Source organism: Petromyzon marinus, chromosome 46 (genome assembly GCF_048934315.1).
Source record: "Petromyzon marinus isolate PM22_M1 ecotype Great Lakes invasive population chromosome 46, UKy_Petmar_22M1.pri1.0, whole genome shotgun sequence".
Taxonomy (NCBI): Eukaryota; Metazoa; Chordata; class Hyperoartia; order Petromyzontiformes; family Petromyzontidae; genus Petromyzon; species Petromyzon marinus.
In genome coordinates, this window is record NC_133712.1 from 13,727,433 (window position 1) to 13,749,332 (window position 21,900).

Sequence of the window (21,900 nt, forward strand, 5' to 3'; positions counted from 1 at the left end):
AGAGTGGGAGATGGAGGGAGAGAGTGGGAGATGGAGGGAGAGAGAGATGGAGGGAGAGAGTGGGAGATGGAGGGAGAGAGTGGGAGATGGAGGGAGAGAGTGGGAAATGGAGGGAGAGAGAGGAAGATGGAGGGAGAGAGTGGGAGATGGAGGGAGAGAGTGGGAGATGGAGGGAGAGAGTGGGAGATGGAGGGAGAGAGTGGGAGATGGAGGGAGAGAGTGGGAGATGGAGGGAGAGAGTGGGAGATGGAGGGAGAGAGTGGGAGATGGAGGGAGAGAGTGGGAGATGGAGGAAGAGAGTGGGAGATGGAGGGAGAGACTGGGAGAGGAAGAGAGGGGAAGGCGAGACAGGGAGGGAGAGCTTGGAAAGAAGATTTAGGGAGATGGAGCGAGAGCGAAGGGAGAGGGAGGGAAAGAGAGAGAGCGAGACAGTCGCTCCGCCCTTGCGGTTCTCTGCGTCTAAAGGGGGAGGGGTCGGTGGGGGGGGGGTGCGAACAGGAGAGAGAGCAGGAGAGAGAGCAGCGCGTGAAGCTGCCAAGCAAAGCGCGGGGCATCGAACCCAGCCCCTCCTCCTCCGTGACCCGAACTCCGCGTTCCGCAGCCTACTTGGGTCGCAGCAACGTCGCGAGGGAGAGAGAGAGAACGAGATAAGAGAGACATAAGGGAGAGGCAAGGAGAGGAACAAGATTAGAGTGAGGAGAGAGATCAGAGAGGGACGAGAGAGTGCGAGAGGAGTGGTGGGTGAGAGAGGCGAGCGAGAGAGAGAGGGAGGGAGGAGCGCGGGGACAAGAGAGAGAGAGCTAGAGGGCAGAGGTGGAGAGGATTTAGAGAGAGAAGAGCGCGCGCTCGGGGGGCTGGAGAGAGAAGGGAGAGGTAAGGCAGCGGGACGCAGAGCGGCAGAGGGTGGCGATGCCACTTCGCGCAGAGGGCGGAGGCCCCGAGAAGAAGCAGACGCCGGACATCAAGGGACTCTTCCTCTTCAGAGACGTCCTGGGGACGTGAGTGCCGTGTGTCCGCGTGCGTGCGCGCGCGCGTGTACATGTGTGCGCGCGTGTCACTGGGGAAACAAAGGCGGCCGGGTGTGGTGCTGACTCACACCGCCCCCCCCCTACTCCCGCGTCGTGCGCCGTGCCGACCTTTATAGGCGGCGCTGCTGCTTTTGCTCGCGAGCAGCACTTGTCTCGAAAGTGCGTCAAGGCTATGCGTGGGATCTTTGCCTTTGTGTGCGTGTGGACGTGTGCGGGGAGCGGTAGTGTCGCGGTCAGCGCACTGCACTGCGCGACGAAGCCGGCGAGCCGAGTTCGATTCCCGGCTCACGGTCAACACCGGTGACAATTATCTGAATCGGTCCAGGGCCTCCCCTAGGTCGACTCAGCCTCAAATGAGTACCTGGTCCGGTGTGCAGTAAACATCGCCACTAGGGGGAGACAAAGGCGGCCGGGCGTGGTTCTGGCCACCCACCCCCCTCGTGTGCCGTGTCGGCCTTCATAGGTGCTCGCTAACAGCACTTGCCCCAACAGTCTGTTACAGGCTACACGGGGGATCTTTGTGTCTTGTGTATGTGTGTGGGGAGCGGTGGCGAAGTGGTTAGGTGCACTGCGCAACGATTCCGGCGACCCACGTGGCAGGAAATATCTGAACCGGTCCTCGGTCGACGCGACTTTAAATTGGTTCCTGGTGCGGTGTGAATATCGGCACTGGAGAGACAAAGGCGGCTGGACGTGGTCCCGGCCATACCAACCGTGGCGACCTTTATACGTGGTACTACGCGCTAACAGCACTTGCCCGTATAGTCTGTGTAAGCTACCGGGGGGACCTGTGTCTCTGTTTAGTTCCTCATTTCATTCAAACCCCGGGGAATCGAACCACGAGTTCCGCTCGCGGGTCTCGTCACGTCTTCAATACCTTCTCATGAATATCTCAACAGCATCACCATCATCTATCTCCTCAACATCACCTTCATCTACTCCTCAACACCATCACCATCATCTCTTCAGCACCATCATCTCAACATCACCATCATCTATCTCCTCAACATCACCTTCATCTACTCCTCAACACCATCACCATCATCTCAACATCACCATCATCTATCTCCTCAACATCACCTTCATCTACTCCTCAACACCATCACCATCATCTCTTTAGCACCATCATCTCAACATCACCATCATCTATCTCCTCACTTTCATCTACTCCTCAACACCATCACCATCATGTCTTCAGCACCATCATCTCAACATCATTCCCATCATCTCATCCTCAACACCATCACCACCATCTCAAAATCATCACCATCATCAACAACATCATCTCCCCCTCCTCAACAACATCATCTCATCGTCATCTCAACATCTCCAACGTCTCCTCTTGATCTGTCACGATCCTACGACCTCATCATCTGCTCATTTCCTGAACACGGTCTTCTCTTAATCATCCGTTGCTCAATATCTTCTCTTCACATCCAGTGAGCTCTCATCAACCTTCATCTCCTCACCATCTCTCAATCATCTCTTCCTCTACGGACGTCACACAGACCGTTGGGGCAAGTGCTGTGGGCGAGCACTCTATGAAGGCCGGCACGGCACACGAGCGGGTGGGTGGCCAGCACCACTCCCGGCCGCCTTTGTCTCCCCAGTGGCGATGTTTACACACCGTACCAGGTACTCATTTGAGGCTGACTCGACCTAGCAGAGGCCCAGGGCCGGTTCAGATAATCGTCACCGGTGTTGGTAGCCGTGAGGGGGAATCGAACTCGGGTCGCCGGGTTCGTAGCGCGCTAGCCGCTACACTTCCCTCTACACTACCGCGCTCCCCACACGTGTACACACAGACAACAACAACAACCCGCGTTCACCACCAAGTCGCGGTGACGTCACCACGGCGCTTGTGCCAGGCTAGGTGCACTTTGAGACCACACGGAACTGTCCCAGGTGCCCATGGGTTGACTGAATTGAGATGACTGGCAGATGCCGCACATCCGTCAGAGACGCACGCGCACAGACACAGTGCCGGACTAGCTCGTGCGGGGCCTGTAGCATATGTTATAAAGGGGTCCTATTTTTTTTTAAACACATAAATATAAAAACACATGTTTTACTTGCATAGTAAAGTAATTGTATTTTTTCATTTGCTATACAGCCAGATAATACGACAAATCTCTAACCTTAAACACCAAGTCGTTCATAAAAGTTGAAGGCGGTATAGTACTATAGCGATAGAGCAAGTGCAGAATCATTGAACTGGAATTGATAGCTTGAAAGCATTTAGCTACACATGTAGTAGCTACACTATGTAGCTGCTACACATGTAGCAGCTACATAATGTAGCAGCTACACATGTAGCGGCTACACATGTAGCGGCTACACATGTAGCAGCTACATAATGTAGCAGCTACACATGTAGCGGCTACACATGTAGCGGCTACACATGTAGCAGCTACATAATGTAGCAGCTACATAATGTAGCAGCTACACATGTAGCTACTTTTGCTATGAGTATCATCCGGCACTGCACAGACATAGCACTCACACGTGCATTGAGGCGAGAAGTATAAAAGATTTGTGAGTTATTTATTTGGTATTCCTCATTGGTAAAGAATCTCAAATATGGGCTCTGCGCACACACACACACACACACCCTTCCCCCGTTTGAGCCTAAACTGGCTACTGGGGCAAGTGCTGTTCACGAGTCGCCACTGACGGCCGACACGGCGCTCCAAGTAGGGGGGTGGGCGATGCAGTGTGGACAAATCCACGCCCGGCCGCCTTTGTCTCCCTAGTGCCGATGGTTGTTATGCACATCGCACCGGGTTGCTGCTCGAGGGCAAGTCGATATCGGGGGCGAGATGTCCAGGACCGGTTCGGATCATCGCCACTGGGGTTGTCCCTGCACGGGAATTGAACTCGGGGTCGCCGCGAATCGTCGAACTCTGCTCGCCGGGTTCGTGGCGCAGTGCGTTAACCGCTGCGCCCCCACTCGCACAGATAAATATCCCCCATGTGTGTATGTACAGTGTGTCGAATTGTTTTTCGCACCGTACGTTATAGCTCACACGGGCTATTGGGGCAAAGCCTGTTAGTGAGTAGCTCCTATTCGGGGCGGTTTGGCCAACACCACGGCCTCGTGCTCACACATACAAAGATCCCCCGTATAGCCTTAACACACTGGTGGGGCAAGTGCTGTTAGCGAGCACCCATTCGGGACGACACGGCACACGAGGCGGGTGGGTAGTCAGCACCACGCACAAACAGACACAGATGCAGCGCATAGCCCTCGTGGAGACACGCACGCACACACACATCACACACACACACGTGCACACACACACACGTGAACACACACACACGTGCCCCCCCCCACACACCCTACACACCCCCTACACACCCCCTACACACACATCACACGTGCACACACACACACGTGCACCCCCCCCCCCCCCACACACACACCCTACACACCCCCTACACACCCCCTACACACCCACCACACACACACGTGCACACACACACACGTGCGCACACACACACACGTGCGCACACACACACACGTGCGCACACACACACCCCACACACACGTGCACACACAGACACACACGTGCACACACACCCCACACTCCTCACTCCCTCGTCCCAGCTGCGCCCCGCGAATGAATTCATCCCCAAACGCCGGCGCGGGGAGCGGTGGGGCAGCGGTTAGCGCAGTGCGCTACGGACCCGGCGTATAGAGTTCGACCATTCCCAGCGACCTTGAGTTCGATTCCCGCGCACGGCCAACACCAGTGACGATTATCCAAACCGGTCCTGCCCCCCCCCCATCCCCTGTGGCGCCTCGGCCTCAAACAACTTACCTGGTGCACCGGGGAGACAAAGGCGGCCGGCACTTGTGTTTTATTTTTGGCACACGACCACCCTCATGGTGAGCCGTGACGGCCTGCATAGATGCTCGCTAACAGCACTTTCCCCCGCAGCTTGTGGAGGCTATCCGGGCGATCTCTATCTCTGCGGTCTGTGCACACGCAGTGAAGGGTTCTGTTGACAAAGCAACTGCGCGAGACGACGATCCGCCCCCACCTTCTTCCCACGTCAGCCCTCCACATCAACAAGGACGACCTTTCCGTACACGTCACGGTCAGCCCGCGCGGCCCTTAAATCTCGAGTCAACGCGCATCACTTCGGCACGCGTTGATTCAACGCGTTGCACAACTCTGGACCGGTTTCGTCATTCAGCGTCTCATCAGCAGTGTCTCTGGCTCGCTTGATCCTGTGCTCGTGAAACTGCCCAGGTGTTTATAGCAAGGCCGTAGCCATGGAGTTAACATTGGGGGGGGGGACCAAATCTTCCAGGGTGTCTGGGGGTCCCAATCCAGAAAAAATATCTAAATTTGAAAACTCATTTCTTGCCTAAAATATTCAAAAATTCACTAAACACATGGGATGGACTTTTTTTTTACAATAATGTCTAAGAGTGTGTTATTGTATTACATTGCTCTGTTTTTACTTTTTTTTACCATTTCTTGTTTCATTTTATGTAATGGCAGAGATTAGGGATTCATAAAGTACAACCATAACCACAATCAATCATATGAACATAAATCTATGCATTGATTTATATGAAGACAAGTCCAGATATTGTGGCCAAGGTTTAGCAAATTGTTGTTTTCATTTACATAGCATAGCAATTATTTTTTATAGCAATATATTGGGGGGGGGGACATTTTGAGCATATTTGAATATTGGGGGTGATGTGTTGGGATGTGTCCCCCTCAATATATTATAATTACGGCCTTGGTTTATAGGCAAGGGCTGCCTCCTCTCTGTGAGACGTCTGATCCCCAGGTCGACGCGCACAACGCAGAACTCGGCACTCGCGTCGCTGCGTCACAACGGTGACGTCACAACGCATTCAGGTTGTGCCGTCGCCGTGACGTCGTCGTCGTCAGATTGTCGTTCGTCTGCGAGTGTTGTGTGCCTAAAACACACGTGGTGCTGTAGGTACACACACACAGCGGGATTGTGTGTGTACTTGGCTAACGCGCAGGATTGGGTTACACGGTGGGGGGGGGGGGGGGATTCGGTGTTTGTAGAGGGTTGCGGTAGTGCAGTGGTTAGCGCGCTGCGGCTACGAATCCGGCGACGAATCCGGCGACCCGAGTTCGATTCCCGCTCACGGTCAATAACAGCGGCGATTACATGAACCCGTCAAATTGGTAGTGCCTGGTGCGATTTGTAACGGGAGGCAAAGGCGGCCGGTCGCGGTGCTGGTCACCCACCCCATCGTGTGCTGTTTAGGCCTTAATCGGTGCTCGCTTACAGCCCTTGCCCAAATAATCTGTTAAGGTGTAAGCGGTGCGTCAGTTACTGGTTGTAGTGCTGTTAGTGGTTGTGGTGTTGGCGGTGATGGTGATGGTATTTTTGACAATGACATTAGTTGAAGGTTGTGGTGGGTGTTAGTTGTTTGATGGTGTTGTTCTCCGTGCCGCCCTTCGAAGGTGATACTCGCGAGCAGCACTTGCCCCAATAGTCTGCCAAGGCTACACGGGGGATCTTTGTATCCTCCACTCCTCCCTTTGGCCACCCACACCACCCATACCTGATGATGCCATGTGTTAGTTGCAAGGCCGTAATTATAATATATATTGGGGGACACATCCAAACAACAATTTGCTAAACCTTGGCCACAATATCTGGACTTGTCTTCATATAAATCAATGCATAGATTTATGTTTATATGATTGTGGTTGTACTTTATTAATCCCTAATCTCTGCCATTACATACAATGAAACAAGCAATGGTAAAAAAAAGTAAAAACAGAGCAATGTAATACAACACACTATTAGACATTGTCAAAAATAAATAAAAAGTCTATCCCATGTGTTCGTGAATTTTGAAATATTTTAGGCAGGAAATGAGTTTTCAAATTTAGATATTTTTCTGGGTTGGGACCCCCCCCCCTAGTCCCCCCCAATGTTGTCTCCATGGCTACGGCCTTGGTCAGTTGTGTTCTGGGTTTGAAATGCCAGAGGAGTTGTAATGTTGATCCAAGGTCAACCTACGGGAGGCCCTCGACCAGTTCAGATAATCGTCACTGTTTTTTTTCTGCGAGTGGAAATCGAACTCGGGTCGCCGGGTTCGTGGAGTGCTAATCACTGCGCTCCCCACACGTGCACGCTCACTCCCACACATACCTCCACGCACACTCATACTCACTCCAACAAATATCTGCCTCATAGCCTTACAGACTGTCGGGGCAAGTGCTGTTAGCTAGCAGCTATGAAGGCCGACACGACACACGGAGGGGGTGGGTGGGCAGCACCACGCCCGACCGCCTTTGTCTCCCCAGTAGCAATGTTTACACGTCGCACCAGGTACTGCTTTGAGGCTGAGTCGACCTAGGGGAGGCCCAGGACCGTCACCGGTGTTGGCCGTGAGCGGGAATCGAACCCGGGTCGCCAGGTTCATAGCGCAGCGCGCTAACCGCTACACTATCGCTCCCCACTACACACACAACCACACAGTCCCACACACACACTCCCTCTCCTCTTCCTCCTCGTGTTCTCGTTGGGAAAAGCAGAAGTGAGGACAGCAGCAGCTCGCAGACTCAACCTGGCGAGTGGCCAGGCCTGCGTGCGAAGAGCCCCCCTGTGTTTAGTATCTCTACTGGGAGAGACAAAGGCGGCCGGGTGCGGTTCTGACCACACCCCTGCCCACCACCCTCCCCTCCACCACCGGTGGTGCACCCGTCGAGGCCTTCGCAGCACGTTGTGTGTTCACGCGAGGGATCTTTGTTTTAATATGTAACCCATGTGTGTGTGTGTGTGACAGTTCACGGTTGTCCACATTAGCAGTTTTCTTTCTGTATGGGGGGGGGGGGGAAGAGGGGAAGGATGGAGGGGCCCCTCTCGCCCGAGGGACCCCCGGGAAGGGGCCCCTCTCGCCCGTGAAGGGGCCCCTCTCACCCACGGGGACCCCGTGAAGGGGCCCCTCTCGCCCGAGGGGACCCCCGGGAAGGGGCCCCTCTCGCCCAAGGGGACCCCCGGGAAGGGGCCCCTCTCGCCTGCGGGGACCCCGTGAAGGGGCCCCTCTCACCCGAGGGGACCCCCGGAAAGGGGCCCCTCTCGCCCGAGGGGACGCAATGCGCATGCATTCACTCGCCACGTGGTGGCGGCGAATTCAACACAGTGCCCGTGCCAGGCTCGGTGCACTCTGGAGGCCATGCGCGTACACATATACACGTACACTCAGAGCAATAAGAACCGTCGTTCGCCACTAAGTGACGATGACGTCACTACGGCGCTTGTGCCATGCTAGGTGCACTTTGAGCCCACGTGAAGTGTCGAAGGACTCGCTCGCAGGTCACGGAACAGGCCCAGGTGCCATGGGTTGACCGAGATTGCTGTACCAACTCTCTGCGTTTTAGCCGCCCAGTGCTCCGCTCGTTGTTGTGAGCATACATCAACACATGTAAACACACACACACACACTCGTTTTCAATACATATACTGTATACACATACACTCGGACACATACATACAGACAGGCATAAGTATAAGACAAAGATCCCCCGTGTAGCTTGCACAGGCTGTTGGGGCAAAAATTGTTCGTGAGCACTTATGAAGGCTGGGACGTGTCTCTGCGTGTGTCTCTCTGCGTCTCTCCATGACCACCCTTGTCTCCAAGTCGCCCCGCGACTCCGCGTGTGTCCCCGTGACCCCCCCGCTTGTCTCCCCGTGTCTCCCCGTGTCTCAGGGGCGCATTCTCAGAGGTGGTGCTGGCAGAGGAGCGCTCCACGGGGAGGCACGTGGCCATCAAGTGCATCGCCAAGACGGCACTCCGCGGCAAGGACAACACCGTGGAGAACGAGGTGTGCGTGCTCTCCAGGTGAGAGTCACGTGGGTGTGCGTGCTCTCCAGGTGAGAGTCACGTGGGGCACGTGGGTGTGTGTGCTCTCCAGGTGAGAGTCACGTGGGTGTGGGTGCTCTCCATGTGAGAGTCACGGGGGTGTGCGTGCTCTCCAGGTGAGAGTCACGTGGGTGTGCGTGCTCTCCAGGTGAGAGTCACGTGGGTGTGCGTGCTCTCCAGGTGAGAGTCACGTGGGTGTGCGTGCTCTCCAGGTGAGAGTCACGTGGGGCACGTGGGTGTGTGTGCTCTCCAGGTGAGAGTCACGTGGGTGTGGGTGCTCTCCATGTGAGAGTCACGGGGGTGTGCGTGCTCTCCAGGTGAGAGTCACGTGGGTGTGCGTGCTCTCCAGGTGAGAGTCACGTGGGTGTGCGTGCTCTCCAGGTGAGAGTCACGTGGGTGTGCGTGCTCTCCAGGTGAGAGTCACGTGGGTGTGCGTGCTCTCCAGGTGAGAGTCACGTGGCTGTGCCTGCTCTCCAGGTGACAGTTACGTGGGTGTGCGTGCTCTCCAGGTGAGAGTCACGTGGGTGTGCGTGCTCTCCAGGTGAGAGTCACGTGGGGCACGTGGGTGTGTGTACTCTCCAAGTGAGAGTCACGTGGGGCACGTGGGCGTGCGTGCTCTCCAGGTGAGAGTCACGTGCGGCGTGCGTGCTATCCGGGTGAGTCACGTGGTGTAACGAGCACGCGTGCTTTCCAGGCGAGCGTCACGTGGGGCACGGAGCGCACGTGCTCTCCAGGTGAGAGAGGAGAGGCTACAGAATTATTTAATGGACCCTACCATTTGAGGTTCAGGCTGTGTGTATCGTTGGTGCCTGGAGATGATTAGGGAGATGGTGACGATGCTATTATTCGTGACCATGGTGGTGATGAGAGTGATAACAGTGATGATGCTGGTGATGTTAATGATGGCGATGCCCAGGATTGAATTTCTCGCGCGGATATTTTCCCGGTCATGGTTAAGCAAATGGAGCGAGTGGTCCGTGGCTCAGTGTTGACCACAGCCGCAGAGAGATGAGGGGAATACTGGATGTGGTGTGCCGTGCGTGCGCGTGTGCCCCAGGATCAAACATGAGAACATCATCGCGCTGGAGGACATCTACGAGACCGACTCGCACCTCTACCTTATCATGCAGCTGTGAGCCCCGACATTGTCACGCACAAACTAAAATAAAATAAAATGTTTTCGCTCCGGATGACTGCTGCAAAGTATTATCTGTATTTTGGTTTAGTGTGCTGATATTAAAGGTGCATTGAAAAATGTTGATACTCCGACTGATGCTCCTGTTGTTGTGGAGTGACTCATGCAGCCAGCTATGGCTCTAGGGTTTGGTGTTACATGTTATTTATGTAGTTTATTGTTAAAAATTCGGTCACAGTCCCTGTGATCACTGTTACATTGCATTTATGGCTTTATTTTGGTGATTTCGAAAACGTTTTTTGGTTTGGCCATGTTTGTTTGTTGTAGTACGGAGTTAGACTGATGGCTTTAATTTAATCTAAGTTGTCTTGTGGTTGTTGTTGTTTGACTTGCATCCCACTGGGATTTTTGCACACAGCGTTGGTGTACGGTGCTTTTTCAGGAATATTTTGATGTTTTTTCCTGAATTTTCTGATTGCACAGTCACACATAGTCACTTTAAGATGTTTTCTTGTTCATGTTTTTTGTTTGTTGCGGTTACACCCGATTCAAGTGCCGAATGGCTCACAGGGCTATACCAAATAAATGAACTAGAAATGAACTAACAGACACAGATCCCCCTCGTTGCCTCTATTCTGAGTGTTGTGGCTAAATGCTGCCGGGGGGCAGCTCAACAGCACTTGCTGCTGTTGTGGCCAGCACCACGCCTTGCCACCTTTGTCTCTCCAGTGCTGATGTGTAACAACCAACGCACCAGCTACTCATTTAACGCTGAGATCACCGAGAAGGAGGCACAGGACCGGTCCACACATTCGCCCCCCATTACTGGTCGTGAACGGGAAATTAACTCTCTGTTTCGCGGACACGAACAGACCCACTGTGTGTTGATGATGCTGGGTGTTGTTGTTGTTCATGCTGCTGCTGGGTGTTTGTTGTTGTTGACGATGCTACTGGGTGTTGTTGATACCGGGTGTTTTTATTGATGCTGCTGGGTGCTGCAGGATGTTGAAGCTGGGTGCTGCTTGGTGTTGATGCTGCTGGGTGCTGCAGGGTGTTCATGGTGCTGGGTGTTGTTGTTGATGTTGCTGGGTGCTGCAGGGTGTTCATGGTGCTGGGTGTTGTTGTTGATGCTACTGGGTGCTGCAGTGTGTTGATGGTGCTGGGTGTTGTTGTTGATGCGGCTGGGTATTGTTGATGATGCTGCTGGGTGCTGCAGGGTGTTGATGGTGCTGGGTGTTGTTGTTGATGCAGCTGGGTATTGTTGATGATGCTGCTGGGTGCTGCTGGGTGCTGCAGGGTGTTGATGGTGCTGGGTGTTGTTGTTGATGCTATTTGGTGTTGTTGTTGATGCTGCTGGGTGCTGCAGGGTGTCGGGCGGGGAGCTGTTTGACCGCATCGTGGAGCGCGGCTTCTACACGGAGCGCGACGCGAGCGCCCTCATCCGCCAGGTGCTGCGCGCAGTCTCGCACCTCCACGGCCAAGGCGTGGTGCACCGTGACCTCAAGGTGAGCGTCCACTCGCCGCTCACGCACGACTCATTCACTCCCTCGCTCACCACCACTCGCTCGTCAACACCCACGACTCACTCGCCACCCACGCACGCACGCACGACCCACTCGCCATCAACACTCGCACACCACTCACGCAAGACTCGCTCATCACTCACTCACCACCCACTCACTCACCACTCACTCACTACTCACGGTGATATCAAGTGAAGTCGCACGATGAATTTGCCGCGTAACATCACGGTGACATTGAGTGATTTAATTTTGACGATGCAGAGTGATTGTAACGATGATGCAACGATGACGATGTAACGGTGACGGTGCCTCCAGCCGGAGAACCTGCTGTACTACAGCGCCGAGGACGACTCCAAGATCATGATCAGCGACTTCGGCCTCTCCAAGGTGGAGGCGCCGGGCAGCGTGATGTCCACGGCATGCGGCACACCGGGATACGTGGGTACGGCACATGCACGCGCAGTCACCGCCGGAGCGGATGCAGGGGCGGCCCAAACGCCTCCCCGCTGAGTGCGTTTACTTGTGTACGTGTTCACTGGTATGTACGTGTGTGTACGTGTTCACCTGTGTGCATGTGTGGTCACCTGTGTGTATGGGTGTCTTTGTTCACCCGTGTGTGGGGAGCAGTGGTGTAGCGGTTAGCGCACCGCGCTACGAACCCAGCGAGCTGAGTTCGATTCCCCCTCGTGGCTAACACCACTGACGAGTATCAAAACCGGTCCTGGGCCTCCCCTAGTTCGACTCAACCTCAAATGAGTACCTGGTGCGGTGTTTAAACATCGCCACTGGGGAGACAAAGGCGGCCGGGCGTGGTGCTGGCCACCCACCCCCTCGTGTGCCGTTACAGCCTTCATAGGTGCTCACTAATAACACTTTCCCCAAAAGTTTGTTAAGGCTTTACGGGGAATCTTTGTCACTGTTCACCTGTGTGTGTTCACCTGTGTATTTACCTGTGTGTTTGTTTACCCCGTGTGTTTTCACCTGCGTGTGAAGCCCCCGAGGTTCTGGCTCAGAAGCCGTACACGCGTGCTGTGGACTGCTGGTCTATCGGGGTGATCTCCTATATCCTGTGAGTCTGGCACTCTCACTCACTCTCTCACGCACTCATTTTCATTAAATCACTCACACTCTCTCACTTACTCTCACTCACTCAACCTCAATAATTCACTCTCACTGACTCACACTCTCACACCCAGCCGCCTTTATCTTTCCAGTGCTGAAATACGGTAGTGCAGTGGTGCGTTAGCGTGGTGGCGCGGTTGTACACAATAGTGCGGTAGCACACGTAGTGGTGCGTTAGTACACATGGTAGCGTGGTGGCGCGGTTGTACATGATAGTGCGGTGGTACACGTGGCTGTGTGTGGTACTGCAGGTTGTGCGGGTACCCTCCGTTCTACGACGAGGTCGACTCACGTCTATTCGACCAAATCCTAAAGGCCGAGTACGAGTTCGACTCCCCCTACTGGGACGACATCTCCGACTCTGGTGAGGTCACGGGGTCGCCACCGAGGTCACCCCTACCCCTATCACACGGGCTCACTGTGGCCACTACCAGCAGGAGTCACAGTAACATTGACCTATAATCCCCAAATGGGTCACCATGAACATGACCTCTACCCCATTGAAGTCACGAAGAATCTGACCTCTACCCCATGGGTTCACCCTGACCAATACCCCACAGGGGTCACCGTAACACTGATCATTACCCCAGTTCACCGTGGTGAACACACCCAGTGCGGTGAGATAAAGGATGACGGTGAGCACGGTGACGGTGGTTACAATGGCGATGACTACAGTGTCTAATGGGGAACCGCGGTGGCTAGGAGATGTTAACTCCCTCTCCTGGTATGCAGGATGTCGTGGGTTCGATCCCGGCCCTGACACCTGTATATTAGGAGTTTGCATGTTCTCCCCTTGGTCGCATGGATTTTTCTTGGGGTCCGCCGGGTTTTCCCTCCACATTTAGAAACACGCGTTTAGAGTATTTGGCTAACTGCTATACATTGCTACACGATGAGCCACTTCGTTGAGCTATCATTTGCGATAGCCGGGTCGTTTCTGAAAAAGAGCTACATAGCTCAGTGGGCCTTAACCTGGTGAAATCAAAAAATTAAATCGCAGAAAAGTAATACGATTCTGATGATACTGCTGCTGACCATTTTGTCTGTTATAGCCAAGGATTTCATCCGTCACCTCATGGAGAAGGATGTGGCTGAGCGGTTCACGTGTGAGCAGGCGCTGCAGCACCCGTGGTGAGCAGGGGGGAGGAACGGGGGGAGGGAGGGGGAGTGGTGGAGAAGAGAGAGGGGGGAAAGAGGGAGTGGTGGAGAAGAGGGAGGGAGAAGAGAGAGGGGAGGGAGGAGAGGGAGGGGGGGAGGAGAGGGAGGGGGGGAGGGAGGAGAGGGAGGGGGGAGGGAGGAGAGGGAGGGGGGAGGGAAGAGAGGGAGGGAGAGAGGGGGAGGGAGCGAGGGCGAGGAAGGAGGGAGGGATGGAGAGTGGTGGAGAAGAAAGAGGGGGGAGAGAGAGAGGGGGAGGGAAAAATGGGAGGGGGAAGGGAGAGGGCTGAGGAAGGAGAGAAATGGAGAGAGGAGCAGTTTGGGTAAAGAGGTTCATGCTTGTCGGCAGGATGTTCCAACACAAGGGATTATCCAGGTGAATAATAATAAACGATTATAAACAATTCAGGGGATCAGGAGGGTGGATGAGGGTTGCATCGGATCCCACTACCGGGCAAAGGGGGGTGGGTCTCTGAACCACAAGCATGTATACAGTACATACAAGACAAATATCTCCCGTATAGCCTTAGCAGACTGTTGGGGCAAGTGCTGTTTGCGAACACCTATCAAGGCCGGCACAGGACACTACGAGGTGGGTGGCCAGCTCCACGCCCGACCGCCTTTGTCTCCCTAGTGGCGATGTTTACACGCTACACCGGGCTGAGTAGACCTAGGGGAGGCCCAGGACCGGTTCAGATTATCGTCGTGGGCGGGAGTCACAGCTATGTCACCGGGTTCGTAGCGCAGCGTTCTAACCGCTACACTATTCCGTTTTTTTTCAGTTTTATTTATTTTGGTATAGCCCTGTGAGCCATTCGGCTCTTGAATCGGGTGCAACCACAACAAAAAAACAAAAACACGAACAAGAAAACATCTTAAAGTGACTATGTGACTGTGCAAACAGAAAATCCATGAAAAAACACGGCAAAATATTCCTGAAAAAAGCACCGTACACCAACGCTGTGTGCAAAAAATCCCAGTGGGATGCAAGTCAAACAACAACAACCACAAGAAAACTTAGATTAAGCCCGTCAGTCTAACTCCGTACTACAACAAAACAAACATGTACACTACCGCTCCTCACAGTATATATACATACATACACACAATCCCGGCACACCACATCCAGTATTACACCTCCCACGAAGATCCTTTTGCAGTTGTTACTCGTCACGTGCCGCCCACCGCAGTCTCTGCCAGCAACCCACAATGCATTGCGACGCTGTGTGCACACCACATCCAGTATCGCCGTGACGCCTTCCCTACCCCCCCCACCCCCCCACAGGATCGCAGGGGACACGGCGCTCGACAAAAACATCCACGAGTCCGTGAGCGCGCAGATTCGTAAGAACTTCGCCAAGCGCAAGTGGAAGGTACGGGATGGGGGGGGGGTGTAGGGGGTGGGACCTCCCTATTTGGGGGTCCTCGGACTACTCAGGACCGCATGCCGACGTGCAAACGGAACGGTGGCAGGCCTAAGTCAGTGTGGGAGCACGATGCAAGCCCGCAGCAGTTGCTGGGGTCGTAGAGGGGGCACCGTCGACCCCTGCACTCCCCCCCCCCCCCCGGCGCGTGCCGCTCTAGCGAGTCTCAAGGCGTTTCTGCAGGAGGGTCCTGCCACGTTCTTCGTAGTCGGGGGCCGTGGTTGCCATGCGTCGTGAGTTCGCGTAGCAACCACGACCGAGTCGCTTGCAGTGTCATTTTTCAAACTCTGGCAAAGTTTGGCAACGCAGTGGTGGCCCCCCTGTTCCACCGTTTCCGTGAACTTCGCTCGTCGGCGTTTTAGGCAATGGCCCTTCATGGCATGTAAATTAATAGCTGTACGTGATATGAAGAAGAACAAGGCCCATTGACGGACGTGTCGAGGAGGTGGTCGCTCTACGCTGGGATCCCCACGTGCATTCTCCAGAGGAGGGAACAGGAGGAGGGAAGAGGAGGAGGGAGGAAGAAAGAGAAGGGAGGATGAGAGAGGAGTAGGAGGGAGCAGCTTTGCTCACTGTGTGCAGGCTGTCCATGCCGAGGTCCCATGGATCAACACGACCTAACACACACTGCAAGTTCAGCTCAACTTTGTTGGATCAACTCTCGGCTGGGGAGCTACGCAAAAAAAATCGCCCCCCCCCCCCCACCACCCCTCCTGTATGGGCAGGACCCTCGTGGAACAAAAAAGAGTCACGAGGCTCAGTAGGGCTTTCCTGCATAAACGATCGGAGAGATTAAATAAACAATCATACATTTAACTTTGATTCGATACAGATGGACGGAGAGAGCTTCCGTGTGACCAGCAGTGGGACAGCGTGAGAATGGATTTTAACTCTCTCTCCCGTGCCCCCTTTGCCCCCTGTGCCCCCCCCCCCACCCAGCGCGCGTTCAATGCCACGGCCGTGGTGCGGCACATGCAGAGGCTGCATCTGGGCTCGAGTCAGGAGGGCCCCCCCCCTTCCCCCGTGCCCCCCCCGACGCCTCCCCCCTCCAGCAGCCCTGCGAGGGGAGGGGCCGCGGGGGCACCCCACAGCACGGCCCCCGATGCGTGTGAGCACACACTCGGTGACACACTCGCTCACACAAAGATCTCTCGTATGGCCTTGACAGATTGTAGGGGCGAGTGCTGTTAGCGAGCACCTACGAAGGCTGGCACGGCACATAGATGCGTCGCCAGCACTACACCCAGCCGCAATTGTCTCCCTCATGGCGATGTTTACACATCGCACCAGGTACAGTACTATTTTGAGGCCGAGTCGACCTAGGGGATGCCCAGAACCGGTTGAGATAGCATCACTGATGTTGGCCGTGAGCCAGAATCGAAGTCAGATCGCTGGGTTCTTAGTACATCGTGCTAACTGCTCGAGACACTCGCACACAGACACACACACACACACGGACACACTCACACATGTATACACTGACATGATCACACACACACTGTAACGATCACTGACACTGAGCACTGACTCACTCGTTCACTCACTCACACACCTGGAAAACTCACACTCAACCGCCATTCGCCACTAAGTGGCGGTGACATCACCACGACGCTTGTGCCAAGCTATGTGCACCTTGAGGCCACGTGAAGTGTCGAACGCCCACTGGCAGGTCACGGGGCAGACCCACACACGCACTGGCACACATACGGACTCACATTCACACACGGACTCGCTCACGCACTCACAATCACAACGTCATTAACGTGAACCTTGACCCCCCCCCCTCCTCTCCCTCCCCCCTCGTGTCATTTCAGATTAAGGGGGCCTGGGCCCCGACTTCCCCCCCTGTTCCCCGGCTCCACCACGACGCCAGGGTCATTCGTGGACCTGCAAAAGTTCCCCTAAAAGAGGGGGTGGGGGGCTTCCAAGGGGGTCTCGGGGGGTAATGAGGGAGTTATCATGGGGGTCTTAGGGGTCTCACGGGGTTTCTCAGTGACCCCCCCTCGTTGCATGTTTACACTGCACGCACCTGTATGTCACCTGTACGTCATCTGTCTGTTAGCTCGCGTTAGTTGTATGTCAGCTGTATGTTAGCTGTATGTTATCCTGCGTGACTTTATGGATGTAGGAGGATGTACATGGAGTATAATGTAGTGACACGCGGAATGGGAGTGTGTGTGTGTGTGTGCGTCGGTGTGGGTGTAGATGGAGAGTGGTGGCATGATGGTTAGCGCAATGCGCTACAAACACGCCAACCCCAATTCGATTCTTTCTCTCACGCACGGCCAACATCAGTGGCGATTATCCAAACTGGTGGTGCTGGGTCTCACCCTAGTTCGACTCAGCATTAAATGAGTACCCGGTGAGGTGTAAATAAAAAAAATCAGCACTGGGGAGACAAAGGTGGCCAGGCGTGATCCTCGCCATACCACCCATGTCATAGGTGCTTGCTAACAAAATTTGCACCAACAGCCTGTGTAGGATACATGGAGGATCTTTGTGTATTTCTGTGTCTGCGTGTGAGTGTATGCGTGAGTGCTGCCACGTTCGCACAACCACCGAGTAGCAGGCTGGTCCGTTTCGTGAAACAGGAAATTTGGCAGAGCCTGGGTTCCCAGAGAAGCCGATACGGTTCGAGGCCGTGTGGCTGCACAAACTGTCACTCGGGCAGCTGGAATCCCGTGTCCATATCTGAGGCGGAGAAAACCTGAGTTCCTACCTCGCTGCACCCGTGGTGATTGATCCAGAACTCACTGGAGGGAGGGAATGGATGGGCAGGGGCAGTGTATTCATAGCCGGGCGGCTATTGAACTGCAGGGGTATAAGACATGAGCGGCTGCTGGATGCACTGTTGGAACGGATCGGCACGGCTCTCTGGTCTACTACACAGCGGTTGTGGGAGCGCCGCAGGGATGGTGTGAGTGCCGCGTGTCGCTGCGCACACATGCCGCGTCCCACGAGACCACCCACCTATGCAGAGAGACCCAACCCTGACCCGCACACTCATCCCCTTATCCCCCCTCATCTATTCCTTTCACCCCATATCCACAAATCCCCAAAATCATCCACCCTCTCTTCCCACGTACCCCCCTATACCATCACTCACCCTCCCCTTCATTGTTCAACACACCCTCTATATACTCACTTACCCCCCTATTCCTTTCACCACCTATTCCGCAAATCCCTCAACTTATCTCCCTCACCCCTACCCAAAAATCATCTCACGAATCTCTGAATTTATCATATATAACCCTAACCTAAACTCATTCCCCAACTCCGAACAAATCGAAATCTAATTATTTCCCCAACGCCTAAACCAAGCCAAAAACCTTACCCCAGCCCTTAACTCTCACCCTATCCCTATTCCCAAATGACACACTGCTCTTAACCCCGAAACCCAAAGTTGAATGGTGCAACTTTCTTGCTGTTGATTGCAACATTGTCTCTGCGTTGTGCTATCTATAGTTGACCGCGATTCTTAATTTGGCCGAATTACATTTCTGAGAACTACAAATGTCCGTTTGTCAGTCACGCCATGAACATTACCCTCAATACGGCAGGGGCGAGTGAGGATGCGCCGCTGTCTGCCGTGTGTGGACTAGCGGTCACCTGGAGAAGGTATCTAAGAGGTGGCTCTGTGATATCCGCTTCCGCAGGCCGTTCTGTGCGAGATGCATGCCTCGTGACCACGTGACGCCGATAACCACACAGTTGGCGTCACCTGGGGAGGTAAAACGTCAGTATTCAATGACAAAAAACAAATTGTCCGTGATTTGAAAGCGGGATTCAACAAAGTTGCTTTGTGTTGTTGAGTAACTGGCAACTGTACCGTGTTGTAACTCGTGTAGAACAACGAAAAATAGACAACCATGTTGCACGTAACAACAACCACCATATTGCACGCAACATCAGCAATGTTGCGTGCAACCTTTCACCGTTCAACTTTCGGTCGATCCCCGATACTAGGGTTTGGGTGCCGCTACGGGAGGTCGTACATTGATGCAAAACATTGACGCGTTTAAGTTCACCATGGCCTTATGGAGCAACACTCTCGTTTCATTGGCGCTGTGAGCACAGCAGCGGTGTCCACTCGAAGAGGAGGCGCGGAGGCTACTGGTTGAGTGGCGCCATAAAGAGTGGGAGACTAGGGGGGAGGCGTGTTGGGGGGGGGGGGGGGGTGAAGAGGTGAGAGGAGAGTGGGAGAGATGGGGGCAGAGGGGGTGAAGAGATGAGGGGGACTGGATGAAGTGGGGAGTGGGGGAGACGAGGGAGAGAGGTTATGGGTGAGTGAAGAGGTGAGAGTGCAAGAGATGGGGGGGGGGGGTTAAGAGGTGAGAGGAGGGTGGGGGAGATGTGGGGGGGGATGAAGAGGTGAGAGTGTGGAAGATTGTGGGGGGGGGGGGGGGGGTGAAGAGGTGAGAGTATAGTGGGAGAGATAAAGATGTAAGGAGGGGGAGATAAAGAGGTGAGAATGGGATAGGTGGTTGGGAAATGAAGAGGTAAGGTGAGTGGGGTGAGGCGATAAAGAGGGGATGGCAAGGGAGAGGCAATGAAACGAGAGGAGGGAATAGGGGGGTAAAGTAGTGAGGGGAGAAGATGGGAGATATACGGGTGAGGAGATATGAGGGGGGAAGAGAGAGTATTAAATTGGTGAGGTGAGTGGTTCTAAAAAGGTCGTGGTTCCGATTAGAGAGTGGTTCTGAACAGAGTGAGTGCCACTGAGAGACGCCGGGAGTGCTGCAGAATAGACGAGACTCCCGTTACCTATGCAACGCTCCCGTGAAGGTGTGTGTACCCGTGTGTGTACACCTGTACAGGTGTGCGTGTGTACACCTGTACAGGTGTGTGTGCGTACACCTGTACAGGTGTGCGTGTGTACACCTGTACAGGTGTGTGTGCGTACACCTGTACAGGTGTACCCGTGTGTACACCTGTACAGGTGTGCGTGTGTACACCTGTACAGGTGTGTGTGCACACCTGTACAGGTGTACCCGTGTGTGTGCACACCTGTACAGGTGTACCCGTGTGTGTACACCTGTACAGGTGTGGGTGTGTGTGTACATCTGTACAGGTGTGCGTGTGTGTGTACACCTGTACAGGTGTGTCCGTGTGTGTACACCTGTACAGGTGTACCCGTGTGTGTACACCTGTACAGGTGTGCGCGTGTGTGTACACCTGTACAGGTGTGCGTGCACCTGTACAGGTGTGCGTGCACCTGTACAGGTGTGCGTGCACCTGTACAGGTGTGCGTGCACCTGTACAGGTGTGCGTGCACCTGTACAGGTGTGCGTGCACCTGTACAGGTGTGCGCACACCTGTACAGGTGTGCGTACACCTGTACAGGTGTGCGTGCACCTGTGTGCGGAGCGGTGGCGCAGTGGTTCGCGCACTGGAGCTACGAACCCGGCCAGACCCGCGTTCGTTTTCTCCTGCTCACGGTCTACATCAGTGGCGAGGGAATACCTGAACCAGGTCTTCCCTACCCCCACTAGGTCAACTCAGCATCAAATTAGTACCCGGTGCGGTGTGTTAAAAACGTCAGCGCTGAGGAAGGCAGTTATCGTGCTGGCGCTTTTAACCCGGCGCCCGAGTTCGGTTCCTGCTCACGGCCAACATCAGTGATGCTGTCTGAACCGGTCCTGGGTCTCTCCTAGGTCGACTCAGCCTCCAATGAGTACCCGGTGCGGCGTGTAGTAAAAGCATCGCCGTCTAGGGAGACAAAGGCGGCCGGGCGTGGTGCCGGCCACACCCACCCTCTTCGTGTGCCGTGACGGCCTTAAGAGACTACGCGGGGGATCTTTGCGCTGTACACAAACACGCAACGACGACTAAGCCACTTGTGCGACTCCACACTGGGTGGTCACACCGCGGCGCGCAGATGTTTTAAACATTCGCAGTTCGTTTTTGTTGACATTGTGTGTTTTTGTTGTTGTTTGGGCTGCTCAGTCTATCATGACAATTGCGACCGAGTTAAAGTCGCTCCCGACTTTGCTAGCGATTGCTCCGCAACTTTGTTCCGAAGTGTAAGATGTTTAAACTCGTGTAAATTCGAGTTTCGCGGTCGCCTTGGCAACGCGAGGTTCCCCGACACGGCTGCTTTGTTATGCATATAAAATGACGGCGTTTGACAATTAAAAAAAACTGCATACAAAGGCGACTCGCCTCGCTCAACATTCTACACTTCCCCCCCAATGTTGTTGTCTGCACCTCTGAATTCCTGGGTCTCAAAATGCTCGCGTTATTATTGCCAGGCATAGGCCGAGCAGGCGCCTCGCTCTTGCCTAGACGCCTCCCCCCCGACCTCCAGCCGAGGACCCTGGGTCGGACGCCCAGGAGAGACGGGAGGGCGGGGCTCAGGCGTAGGCCTCGGCAGCCATGATCTATCCACTGTTGGACCGTCACCATCTCTCAACGAGCGTCCCACGGGAGACTTCACTGCTCAGATGAGCAGCGTTGAGACGTCGGTGCTCTTCGCCAAGCCCGTGCAGCGCCAGTGGTGGACGTTCCACGTTCCTGTGGCAACGGCGCAGGATTCTAGTCTGTAGGCGAGCCGAGTTCACCGCCCGTGGGACCATCGCCTCGTCTCTCGGGGCGATGTTTGTGGCTCGCCCTCTGGCTGCCGTCTTGGTCGTTCGTCTCC

The 21,900-nt window shown here is 54.6% G+C and overlaps 1 protein-coding gene and 2 long non-coding RNA genes across 3 annotated transcripts; 2 read left to right on the forward strand and 1 right to left on the reverse strand.

Moving 5' to 3' along the window:
* The first annotated feature begins 485 nt into the window (after positions 1-485).
* Positions 486-18,465, forward strand: LOC116952337 (calcium/calmodulin-dependent protein kinase type 1-like). The gene is made up of 11 exons (XM_032971591.2): positions 486-998; positions 8,749-8,880; positions 9,959-10,033; positions 11,403-11,541; positions 11,875-12,001; positions 12,553-12,628; positions 12,933-13,045; positions 13,734-13,812; positions 15,122-15,209; positions 16,200-16,368; positions 17,075-18,465. The coding sequence occupies exons 1-11, from the start codon at positions 910-912 to the stop codon at positions 17,077-17,079; spliced, it is 1,092 nt and encodes a 363-aa protein (XP_032827482.2). The 5' UTR covers positions 486-909; the 3' UTR covers positions 17,080-18,465.
* Positions 18,466-19,993: 1,528 nt separating this feature from the next.
* Positions 19,994-20,701, reverse strand: LOC142931000 (uncharacterized). The gene is made up of 3 exons (XR_012946999.1): positions 20,596-20,701; positions 20,268-20,435; positions 19,994-20,069 (listed from the first exon to the last, which is right to left on the reverse strand). It is a non-coding gene; the product is annotated as an uncharacterized LOC142931000 (long non-coding RNA).
* On the forward strand, positions 20,069-21,412 carry LOC142931001 (uncharacterized). The gene is made up of 2 exons (XR_012947000.1): positions 20,069-20,175; positions 20,604-21,412. It is a non-coding gene; the product is annotated as an uncharacterized LOC142931001 (long non-coding RNA).
* Positions 21,413-21,900: the final 488 nt, after the last annotated feature.

Bases quoted from the DNA above. Each gene is read 5' to 3' on its own strand.
- LOC116952337 (XM_032971591.2), top strand. From the start codon at position 910: ATGCCACTTCGCGCAGAGGGCGGAGGCCCCGAGAAGAAGCAGACGCCG. The intron at 999-8,748 runs GTGAGTGCCGTG...CCCGTGTCTCAG, and splicing joins TTCAGAGACGTCCTGGGGAC to GGGCGCATTCTCAGAGGTGG. The intron at 8,881-9,958 runs GTGAGAGTCACG...CGTGTGCCCCAG, and splicing joins GAGGTGTGCGTGCTCTCCAG to GATCAAACATGAGAACATCA.